Source organism: Liolophura sinensis, chromosome 3 (genome assembly GCF_032854445.1).
Source record: "Liolophura sinensis isolate JHLJ2023 chromosome 3, CUHK_Ljap_v2, whole genome shotgun sequence".
Taxonomy (NCBI): domain Eukaryota; kingdom Metazoa; phylum Mollusca; class Polyplacophora; order Chitonida; family Chitonidae; genus Liolophura; species Liolophura sinensis.
Window position 1 is genome coordinate 16747238 of NC_088297.1, and position 12604 is coordinate 16759841.

Genomic DNA, 12604 nt, shown 5'->3' on the forward strand with positions numbered 1-12604 from the left:
AACAGGTTCCGATCCCCGTCTTCATCCGACGGTTATGTAGCGGCTTCTGTGATATACCGGTATTAGGTATAGTGAGGCTGAGACAGAAGTTATTTAGCTAGGATCAATATGTGGTACAATGTGGACGGATGAGGAAATGTATTCAATCATTTGATTGGTGACCTTCTTTACGCGTGGCGGGAGGAAACTGGGGTAATTACCTATCATTGGATGACAAGACTCGTAGAGTCCCGGGTATTCATGGATCAGTTCCCTTCAGCCCGGTACGATGAATTGTAAAATTTCGGAAAACAGTAGATTACTAACCTACCCTAGGACCCTACAATACCTGACGATTAGGCATTAAGATTAATTTTCCTGAGGTAACATGAAGCCCGCATGCAGTTAAACTAGATAGCAAAAGTATTGATTTACTTATCTGGCGGTTGCTTATCGCTGTATATGCTCAAAAACTCTTCACTTAAAAACTGGGTGGAGAAAAACAGGGATGTTCGAGATAAATCATCGACCTTTGACAAGTGACTGACGAACTTCCATCAAGTGATGTATACAGATATAGCATAAGGGTGGGGGATAACTTCAGCGGATGTTAGGCTGCACAAACGGACTCCATAGCATCTGTGACCGCTTTTTCCACTAAAACAAATTACAAAAAGCCAGCCCGAGGATTGAACCCGCATCTCGAATGCTCTAGCGACTAGATGGCAAGTAGCGTACCCACTCGGGCACGGCTGGCTCACCAGATCACGAAGGATAATTATACCTGTAGGTTTATTTATTTATCTATTCATGATATTGGTGTATTACGCCGTACCCAAGAATATTTTCACAGCGGCCAGCCAGAAAACCGGGCAGTACTCAGTGGAAACCCACAGCAATCCGCAGGTTGATGCAGACCTACTCACGCACGAGGTTTTCTCAAACCATAGCATTGACCGCCGCCGCATACGTGTAAGTATTGTTGAAAAGGGCGTTAAACGCCTATCAATCAAAACAATCAAATAAGATTCATAAATCTTATTTATTTTTAGAAGTAGAGTTAAATGTCCGGTACATCTCTTCCCACAGAGGGTTTTTGTCAAAACAGAATTTCGCGGTAAAACTTGCAATTTGAAACGGAAGCTTCAAGTGATGTATGGACAATGCTTGACGGAAGCCAAGCATGCACACGTTTCAAAATGAATATAGCGAAGCAAAGTTGGCGCTCGCTTAATTGAACTTCACTTGTTCTTATCCTTTTAATAACCAATTAGCCGTGAATCCGGCGTGACCGAGGATAAGCTCTATGGATCGCTATGTAGCGGAAAAGTGCAAAAGACATTTCTGGCTATTACGAAAGACAACATGTATTTATAACCACGTAACCACGCGACAAGAATCTTCCTAAATGGACGAACGGTATGAATTATTGACAATAAGTTACCGTGAGACGAAACTTCCAAAATGGACGAACAATGTCAATTTTTGACTATAGGTTTTCACGACACGAGACTTTCTAAATGATGAATGATGTGAATTATTGACTATAAGTTATCGTGATGCCAAACTTCCTGAATGAATGGATAATGTGAATTATTGACTGTAAGTTACCGTGATACGAAACTTGATGTGAATGATTAACCATAAGCTACCGTGACACGAATTTTCCTTTAGGGATGGATAATGTGAATTATTGACTGTAAGTTACCGTGATACGAAACTTCCTAAATGGACGGATGATGTGAATGATTAACCATAAGTTACCGTGACACGAATTTTCCTTTATGGATGGATAATGTGAATTATTGACTGTAAGTTACCGTGATACGAAACTTCCTAAATGGACGGATGATGTGAATGATTAACCATAAGTTACCGTGACACGAATTTTCCTTTATGGATGGATAATGTGAATTATTGACTGTAAGTTACCGTGATACGAAACTTCCTAAATGGACGGATGATGTGAATGATTAACCATAAGTTACCGTGACACGAATTTTCCTTTATGGATGGATAATGTGAATTATTGACTGTAAGTTACCGTGACAGGAAACTTCCTAAATCAATGGATGGTAGGAATTATTGACACAAGTTACCTTGACACAAAACTTCCTAAATGGACGAATGTGCATTGTTGACTATAAGAAACCGTAGCACGAACTTCCTTTAATTTTTTCTCCCAACTTTTTCTTTTATATTCTTTCCAAGTCTGTGCATTGTTTCCAGTGTATTCACTGGGACCGATTTCCTCTGCACCCATTATTGAGTTTATGCGTCGAAACAGATCAACAGGTCACACGCTTTCACCGCTGAGGGTGAAAAGCGTCTTTTTGTGTCACGTCGCCAGTCAGAAATATTAGTTATCTATTTTTTTATTACTTTTACTATAACATGGGCGCCAGAAAAAATGTTTCAGAAAAATTACTTAGCATAAACGAACAATGTAGAAATCTGAGGAAAGAGACCTTTGTGAACTTAAGATGTTCATGACGCAAAGCGGTGGCAGTGATCTATCCAGAAACTGGCGAGACAGGTGATCGGGAAACTAATGTTAACAATTGTTAGCTAACATTTTTGGCATATGCCACATGATATTGAAGGGCTATTTTTAATCTTTAGCGTCAAAGGAGTTCGTTCTCCCCTATGCTGTAAATATTGTCTTTGTACTTAGTTGAGCTGTATAATGTTCAGCTGACCAGATGGCCTCAGACCTACTATGTGGAAGCCGCCTTTCAGCCGTCACCTAAGATGAAGATGCTTCATTTTAATAACGACATAGCGACATTTTAATAACGACGGCCTACTACCATTCAGCCACCGCCTACGATGCTAATGCTATCTTTTAACAGCCACGTATGCGATGCGAATGCTTAGATGGTAATACAACCACTGTCTTAGATGGTAATACAACCATCGACCACCGTCGGCTACATCAAGATAAACTAACGTAACCACCGGTCACGATGCTGATGCCATGCACCGTTCCGGTGCGGCCTACGATCCGGGTGTTATCTTGCAGTTAACGCATTAAGGTCAGTGAAATATCGGGAGATTAATCTGTTAACACAACTTATGAAGTATAGCCCAACAAACGTAGATTCTTCGGATATGTATTTTATCCTTTAATTTCAGACATGAAGACAGGGGACACATGTATAGGATTGTAACACATACATGTAATGTTTTAAAACTTTCCCCACTGCCCTCGCTTGAAAAGGTGTTCACAATCTCACAGTGAAACTTGCCTTCGCAAGAATTGTTTTTGACGTTGACAAAAGCTATTATTGCCAACTGCCAAACTGTCCAAGAGTCTCCGAGTGTTCACAGGCATAACATTTTTTTGCGCTTGAAAAGCATTCCCCATTTTCGCTTAGCGCCTCCGTCAAGTGTCGTTCCTCCCTTTGAAATTCAGAATCTGAAGGAAAATGGAAGATGAGCCTTTTCCGTCATGCGCATGATGCCCTGTAGAGTGTCGACCGGAAACGAGACTGGCATGGTTTTCGAGCATGCGCAACTACCCTATCCGAGCACAAATTGTATCATCAGCACTTATCAATTGTTCCTCACGATTCCATAATTTCGGGACTCTGCTCGCTGGCGTCGACGGGTTCGACTTTGACTTGGGATAGTTTTCTTGTGGTTCTTACGCTGACTGGACTTGAAGTCTGCAAATAAACAGAAAATAACACAAATCAGAAAAATGGTGCTTGTTCTGCCTTTTCAACAAATGATGTAAATGACAAATTATTTGCAACAAAAAGGTACATTTTAGAGGAAAATAAGCACACAAACCTGAAACACCATTCTAAGATCAGTACAACTGTCAGAATCGAGTAACTGTCATGGGCTAACTTCTAAATCATTTCAAAGTGTATATTGCCAATTGTTGGATTGTAGCTGTATGGGGAAGTCATGTTCGTGGGTGCAGTGGGGAAGTAGCTCGCAACTGAGACAAATCTCGAAGCATTACCAGATCTACATTACACGGAACCCATCAACGACGGTATTGTAAGACTAGCGTTAGAGCGCATCGCTTCATACAAAATGTTGTACGCCAGAGAATAACAACATGTATATGGCCGCCGTCGTATAAGTGAAATATTCTTGAGTACGGCGTAAAACACCAATCAAATAAATAAATAAATAAATAAATAAATATAACCTGACCTTAACGTCTGTTTAAAAAAGTTACTTAATGAATTGTCTGACTAAGAGAGAGAGTGCCGTCCTTGGCTGGCTCGGTTAGCTAAAGCGTTCGTCCCAAACCAACTTAAACGTAGTCTGGAATTCAGCTTATGCTGTTTTGTTTTCCCAGCCTTGAATCAGCAGGCTTGTCACTTGCCTGTAACACGCTTCTATTTTGTTTCATTTTGCGACCCATAAAACTAATCGCCGTGACGCAAGTAAAATAGTCCATAGGTAAGGCGCTGGACCTTTATCAGACAAATAAATGACAGAGTTATTCCCCTGAAACGATGCTGCCAGAAATTCAAAACAGCACATGCACAAGATTCAAATCTAGAGAATAAATAAATTAGAATAATAAATGAACAGGTAAAGAATTGCTCTTACCTGGTTGTTTGTATGTTGTGCTTTGTGAACTGTTAACGTTCTAGCTTGACAAAATCCCTTTCCGCACACGCCACATTTGAACGGTTTTCTCTTTGGAATGGATGTATCTGTTAAAAAAAAGAGATGTATCATTCAAACCAATCAGTATCAACCCTTACATTTGACAACTGCCATCCTGAATGAACGTTAACGATAAAAATCATCAAGCTTTTGTGTTTGATCTAACTCAGCCCATGAGAAGTAAACAATTAATTCCAACCACATAACGTTTAATCCCGTCAAAGCTATAGTCAGCAGCTCATGGCTGAGTTAGATCGAACACAGACTTGATGAGTTTAGTGTGTTACTATGGTCTGCAGGTACAGTTCAGTGAGTTGATGAATGGCTCTATGATTTGTGTGTTACTATAGTATGCAGGAACAGTTCAGTGAGTTGATGATTGACTCCATGATTTGTGTGTTAATATGGTGTGCAGGTACATTTCAGAGAGTTGATGAATGACTCCATGATTTGTGTGTTAATATGGCCTGCAGGTACATTTCAGAGAGTTGATGAATGACTCCATGATTTGTGTGTTAATATGGTGTGCAGGTACATTTCAGTGAGTTAATGAATGACTCCATGGTTTGTGTGTTACTATGGTTTGCAGGTACAGTTCAGAGAGTTGATGAATGACTCCATGATTTGTGTGTTAATATGGCCTGCAGGTACAGTTCAGTGAGTTGATGAATGACTCCATGGTTTGTGTGTTACTATGGTGTGCAGGTACATTTCAGTGAGTTAATGAATGACTCCATGGTTTGTGTGTTACTATGGTTTGCAGGTACAGTTCAGAGAGTTGATGAATGACTCCATGATTTGTGTGTTAATATGGCCTGCAGGTACAGTTCAGTGAGTTGATGAATGACTCCATGGTTTGTGTGTTACTATGGTGTGCAGGTACATTTCAGTGAGTTAATGAATGACTCCATGGTTTGTGTGTTACTATGGTTTGCAGGTACAGTTCAGTGAGTTGATGAATGACTCCATGGTTTGTGTGTTACTATGGTCTGCAGGTACATTTCAGTGAGTTGATGAATGACTCCATGGTTTGTGTGTTACTATGGTCTGCAGGTACAGTTCAGTGAGTTGATGAATGACTCCATGGTTTGTGTGTTAATATGGCCTGCAGGTACATTTCAGTGAGCTGATGAATGACTCCATGGTTTGTGTGTTACTATGGTGTACAGGTACATTTCAGTGAGTTAATGAATGACTCCATGGTTTGTGTGTTACTATGGTGTGCAGGTACAGCTCAGTGAGTTGATGAATGACTCCATGGTTTGTGTGTTACTATGGTATGCAGGTACCTTTCAGTGAGTTGATGCATGACTCCATGGTTTGTGTCTTCCTGTAGTCTGTAGGCACAGTTCAGTTTGATGAGTGACTTGATGATTTGTGTGTTATTATATAGTTTGCAGGTACAGTTCAGTTCGATGAATGACCTGATGGGATGTGTGTTACCTGTGATCTCTCAGGTGATCCTGTCTCCTGAAGGCTTTCCCACAAATCTCACAGGAGTACGGCCTCTCGTCTGTGTGCGTCCTCTCGTGAATCAGCAGGTTGTAAGACTTCGTAAAATGACGACCACAAAACCGACAGATGTATTGTTTCTTCGTCCTGCGCACAAATAGCATAAGAGGGAATTATGAAATGATTGCTACATTTCTTCGTCCTGGAAACCATGTGTTCGAAAGATTACATTTGACTTGATTTCATTTGGCTTGATATCATTTGGCTTGATATCATTTAACTGCATGCCCATGATGGCAGACTCAAGAATTGCTACTAGTGCAATGGTCACCAGTATACTATTACGGATGAATCGAAAGACATAGAAAATTGCAAAGTTATAGTCACTTGTCGATATAATCTACCTATCAGTTTAAATATCTCTAAAAAATTGGATAAAGGCAAATTGAATTGAGAACAAAAATGACTGTCAGTTGCGGATTTAACACAGGAGATGATCAGTCTTTGGCTCTGGACATTCCAGTTTCCTCCCTACGCAAACCTGATCATACAAATGGATTATTTCCGAGTATGGTATCAGTCATGTTACATCCAATCAAAATCTTAAGTCCTGCACAAACTTGTAACAGGATCGAGAACAGCGGAACAATACGTTGTATCATAAAACACACCAACCTGCTGGCTGTCCTTCCCCGCCGTTTTGTAGTTTCCATGGGTCGTCGATCGACGTGACTAGCAACTCTTGAGACTGGTTGGAAACCACTTCGGGTGGGATCAAACCTGTAAAATTAAACTCTGAGTTGTATTTTCTCCTACATTATCAACTGCAAGGTTTGGTTTTATTCGAGGGAAATGATTACTGTCTAGCATGGAGTATTTAGTTTACCCAATTTGAAAACAAAACCGCAAAACAGAAACAAAAAAAACAACAAAAAAATAGTTTTTATATAACTATTGTATAACTTCAAGCGATATATATGTACAAACCGTAAATCAACAGATCCAAGCGGAAAAACGTGACTGATTATTGTGGCGCCCTCTGTAATACTTCCGGTGGACTTTTTGGGGTTTTCCAGTTGATCGTTGATGACAGCTTCAGCCAAACGAGCGAAGTTAAAGCGCTTCTTTTGTTTAACTCTAACAGTGCTTTCTAAAAACAGAAGATAGGTTCAGGAAATGATTTAACTAAACGAATGGCGCAGTGAATGTATAAAACTTAGACAAGATTGAAGAACAACTTTTTTGTGTGCTAGGTGTGATCAGTGTGGTAAACCGTGCCACAATTTTTATGTGATTTTTCCTACTCATTTACTTTGTGTTCTTTCTGAGTCAGGGTTTAACAGTAAGTTAGAATTACTTAAAAATACCCCACTCCCCCGCCCCCTTTCCCCAAAGAGCGGTTAGGATCATATTTTAGGCCAAATATCCTCTCCTGATAAAACAAACTGTTAAAAAAAACAATGAGCCAATCACAATGCCCTGACATTTTAACTTAAAACTCGCTTTAATAAAGCGCATTAATTGTAATATATTTCTTAATCCTCATCTCTTACATACAAGTAATTCTTTTATCTTACCTCTAAATGCTCGTTTCTCTAAGGTAACCAAACTACCAGATTCCGGTCGTGTTTTGAGACTCTCCGCTTCTCCAGCACAATTCTTCGACTCTTCTTTAAAGGGTTGCCACAGAGACGAATTTTCGCAGCATCCGGGCATCCGTGGAAATCTGTAAGCCCATGGAAACATGGTGGTATTGGGTTGTTGGTGAGCTGCAAATGGCATGACGGGTACAAAGGAGGGAACTTGCAAATGGGCCGGAAGTGGTGCCACCAGAAGTCTTAAGGCAGCTGGGTCTGCGTATGCGCTGGGTGGCTTGGTGAAGTGCTGAGCAAATGGTGACCATGGAGGACTTTGTGTACGGGATTCTATAACTGGAGACGTGTACACTGACTTCATCGTTGTATCACCAATTAGCTGTGAAAAAGAGAAAAATATTACGGACGTCAAATAAAGCTAGACAACATACCCACAAACACATAGTTTGCCGCTACACTTAAGTGTTTACCGTTATCTTTAAACCTCAGATATTCTTGTAATAATTCCTTCATAATAAAAAGCCGTCATGTACGTCCTTCTCATAATAACAACCTCATAATCCATGCGTCGAAACATTCGTATACCAGCCACCAAGCAATAAGGACGTCCCAGGTCAAAAATCGCACGGCCAATTCCCAAACGACGTATAACTCAAGTTACACGTCTTTTTCAGCAGAACCTGTGGCCGCAGGGACCATATTGGTCATTGACAGTATGAATGACGGTTCACTGATGAGTGTTCCCCATTAAAGATAAGAACAGAGGTTCGTATAAAAGGAAGTAATAAAAAGGAGACGGTCGTGCGTGCTGAAAATTAGTTACAGCCATCATGGATGGGAAAAGGTATGTGTATAACACCCTTATCACATCCACCCTGAAGCTAGGGAATCCCACTTGCAGCTCGTGCTAAATGCACGTTATTACTCACCACAACTACTACTGGACTTGTATACCATGCTGACCAACGCAAGTATAATACGTCTTATTATTATTATTATTATTATTATTATTGTTAGTAGTAGTAGTAGTATGTAGATGTAGAAGTTTAACCGGTCAAAAATCTGATAAATCTGTAGATTGATGACAAGCCCGCCTATTACGAACAATCACATTACACAACTTGACAACCCTTAGTCACGGAATCATTTGACCCCGAGGGTCAGGTAGGAGGAACTGCATTTTGTTTTATGATGAGTGAGTTTGCAAGATTCCCCTGGTTAGTGTTACTGATATAATAGGCCTACAGCAACATGGGACATCCGCCTGTTATTCCCTTCCACGTGCTCCTGCCTCATGAGTAACTGTCCTTGAGTTGTGCACGCGGTTGATAGCACGAGGCAGGAAATGCCATCGCAAACCTGTGATGAAAGGTCACTTTCACGACAAGCATGAAAAGCCTATCTATATGTGTATTTATAGCGATGAGCAACTTTGTCTTAGTTTTCATTTGAGTGGATTATGATAATGAAAGTTTGTTATACATAATTATACATCGGTCTCTAACATAGGTCTAATGATAGGTTCTATTTTTTTTATTTATGTATTTATTTGATACTTAACGCCCTACACAAATATTTTTGACTTTCTACTACAATGGTCAAGTGTGGATGTGGAAGAAATGCTGGATATGTGGTATATCGCTTAATTTAACTAAATTACGGGAACAAGCCATCGAGAACTGGATTTGAACCAGCCACCTCACTGACTATGAACCTATCGCCTGCAGCGAGAACAACGAGCGGGTGTCCGGCTCCTGGCAAGGGGATTCCCCAACATCTTAACCTGTCAGCCATTGCTTAAACAACGCTCCAGTACAAAATACACATTAACATGGTCAAATATTTAACGCATTAAAATTGAAAATAATTATTAAATACACACCAGTCTACGCTGTATGTATATATCAGTTTGCAATATCAAAAGTCGCTAAAAACACAACAAAAATGTGAACCATAAAAAATTATGAAAAGAAAAACATTTGTCGTGATAATATCATAAGAATATAATTAGGTTATTAATATTATCTGTTTCGTTTATTGCGGTTTGACCCCGAACCAGGAGGTTTCACGAACACAATAGCAGACAAAGTCATGGGATGTATGGATGAGGCCTAGAAGAGTAAACCCCCGACCTTGGGCAAGTAAATGTGCGTCTCCATACACAAAACTTCTTGTAATATACGACTACTGAACCTAAAACTGCCTTACAAGAGCCACTAGCAACTTGTACTACCACCCAGACTCAGAAGACATAGAGGGAGTACAGGACTGCTAATGATTCTCAGTCTCAGACAATAAAAGACGGAAATACCATCACGTTCTTGATGTACTGTACACAAAAACAATGTCTATATATATTGTTGGCCCTCTAAAAGACTAAAACTACACTACCAGGATGACCTAACAGCAATGATATAGAGATGGGTCATCCCACTTTCCCATTCTGTAACAGGGTCGGGTTTTGGGGGTCACGTGCCCACCTTTTCGTGTCTAAAACAAAACAATGTTAAAGCGTTGGAGAAAATGTCACTTTTTACCACTTTGTTAGCGATCAGTAAGGCCTAGTTGTACAAAATAACGTCACGAAAGCTCTGCAGAAATACTCAGACTATCTTGACAGCTGAAAATTATACAAATTCAAGGGATATAGGATCACTGACAACAATTCAAAAATAGGCATTTTCCTAGCAATAGCATTGGGAGGACTGTTTTCTTCACCCACGTCGTTTGTTAATAAGGAGATCACGTGGTCTCTAGCTTCCGATCCGTCTTACAGAGCCCTGTATTTATTATTTATTTTATTTGATTGGTGTTCCACGCCGTATCCACAAGAATATTTCACTTTTACGACGACAGGCAATATTATGGTGGTATAAAACCAGGCAAAGCAAAGGGAATCTGATGACCGTCTGTTGGTTGTTGGCAGACTGTGCCCTACACTTTGTAATGCAGATTTATCAGGTGTTTGGCAAAGCTATATACACGAGACCAATATGTGAGTACAGCGTTAAAACCACCACATTAATTAATTAAAAACGTTAATAGATGATTCAGATTCAGGGGATTCAGACGCTTAAGTTCTTCAGTAGAAGTCGGTTTGAAAATACTGCGATATAATCTTTCTGACATATACTCCGGATCCAAAAATATAACATCAATTTCACAGAATATAACTACACACCATGTCAATGAACGAAGCAATTAAGTCTCATTTAGGGACCAAATTGAAATAAAGAGTAAATTCAAGTTAATTAAATTAATCTTGATTAAAAAAAGTAAGATATAAACTTATGTACTTACCATGAAATTCAATAACATTCCCTGTTAACATAAATATCTGTCTTCCCTCTTATAAGGCAATGAAGACAACTGGCTGTATATACACGATAATATTACACTATATGTTCTGTCAGTAATATCTTCCAATGCAAGACGTGATCACTTGCTGACGATGTACCAGGAACAGGAATTTAAGCTTCTAAGTAATAGAGTGTTAATTTCTGATATATAACACTATCATGAGCCGTGAATTACTAGGCTAACGTTCGCTCACAACCACTACAGCGCCTACTTTGCCCCATAATGTGGCTTGTACTCACTTCCTTATAAACGGACGTAGAGGCTCTCTTGCGCATCCGCGTTAAAAAGGGGCGGGGCGAAAAAAATTCAATAAAGAAAAGAATAAAAATGCCTGTGAAACTATTCCTGATGTGTAGCTTTAAATTGTTGTTGTTTTTCCTGCTGTGTTTGTTTGTTTTATTTTTCCTCGCCACGCAGTCGGCTTCTTCAGACCATGGATTATCTCCGTGTGAGACCCTAAACAAACCCTTCTTCAGCAGTTGCCCTCTTCTTCCTCTCCCCTTCCCCGATCCCCACCCCCGTGCTACTTTCCCCCCGTCACGCTAGGTGCGTAAATAGCACATCATTTAACACGGAACTTCATTTTTCACGCGCTAGCCTTTCACAGCACTAATTGTGTTAGTGTAAAACATTATTGGTTTGTATGGAAGCTAATAGCTGTTTAGAAAACCCGCTGTGTGTTCCTGTGGTTGTAAAAACCACACAGCTCTTCAGCTAGACAATTAAGGCCTTCTAATCGCTAGGAATCGGGCTAATCCTCGAGGAAAACAGCCTGAGAAACAGGTGTTAAGCCGGACCCCCCCGCAATCCATGCGCACGGTAAACAGCCAGTCGGTGGAGAAATGCCCCGATAATACACTCTCGGATGAGATAATTAAATAGGGCCTCTCCACTCCGTAGCGACCATAGTCAGGGGCTTGTCAAAAACATAAGGTGAAAACAAAAAAAGGAACCTGCAGAAAAAAAGATCAGATCTGGATACCGTATGAGAAATCGCACAGAGAAGTTTGAATGATTCTTAACGATCTGCCACTTAAAGAACAACAGAGTCTTAAGCACTGCTTTCAATATGCCTTCGCGGTTCTCCGCCTTTTATCTAACACCTCCAACACTTGTCCATTCTGAACAACACGGCTTAATTCGGTCGGCTCATTGACAAAATCCTAACAATTCTTCCAAGCGCTGTTTGTTTGCTCTCTCCACCCCTCACTTCTCATTTTCCTCTCCAAGCTCTTCACTTGCGGTGATACTCGTCGTTGTTGTTGTCTTGTGAAGGCTGTTAGTGAAGGTGTTAAGATCTCGCTCAGACCCCTGCTGTTCGCCATTGTAATGTCATCGCGTTTCAACATATGTTAGATACACGAACAGTTTCAAGTAATCCCACAATTTGGCTTGTATTAACGAGAAGTTAATTAACTCTTTTATTTACTCAAAAACCACATGTAATTTATACAAAGGAAGAGGTGAGGTGATTTCCACAGGGAACTGTGTCAATAGAAAGCCCTAGCACAAGCCAAAACACATAATAGTATGTATCACTTCAAAAAAGGTATACGTGTTTCTCAGCTTTAATATATAATACA

At 40.1% G+C, this 12604-nt stretch overlaps 1 protein-coding gene across 2 annotated transcripts; it reads right to left on the minus strand.

Moving 5' to 3' along the window:
• Nucleotides 1–3088: 3088 nt before the first annotated feature.
• LOC135463661 (zinc finger protein 239-like) lies at nt 3089–11189 on the minus strand. 2 transcript variants are annotated; one of them, XM_064741031.1, is made up of 7 exons: nt 10962–11189; nt 7644–8040; nt 7054–7216; nt 6742–6846; nt 6058–6213; nt 4555–4661; nt 3089–3647 (listed from the first exon to the last, which is right to left on the minus strand). In XM_064741031.1, the coding sequence occupies exons 1-6, from the start codon at nt 10977–10979 to the stop codon at nt 4595–4597; spliced, it is 906 nt and encodes a 301-aa protein (XP_064597101.1). In that variant the 5' UTR covers nt 10980–11189; the 3' UTR covers nt 3089–3647; nt 4555–4594. The 2 variants fall into 2 exon arrangements, with proteins under 2 accessions (XP_064597101.1, XP_064597099.1); XM_064741029.1 differs by lacking the exon at nt 10962–11189 and adding an exon at nt 8215–8399.
• Nucleotides 11190–12604: the final 1415 nt, after the last annotated feature.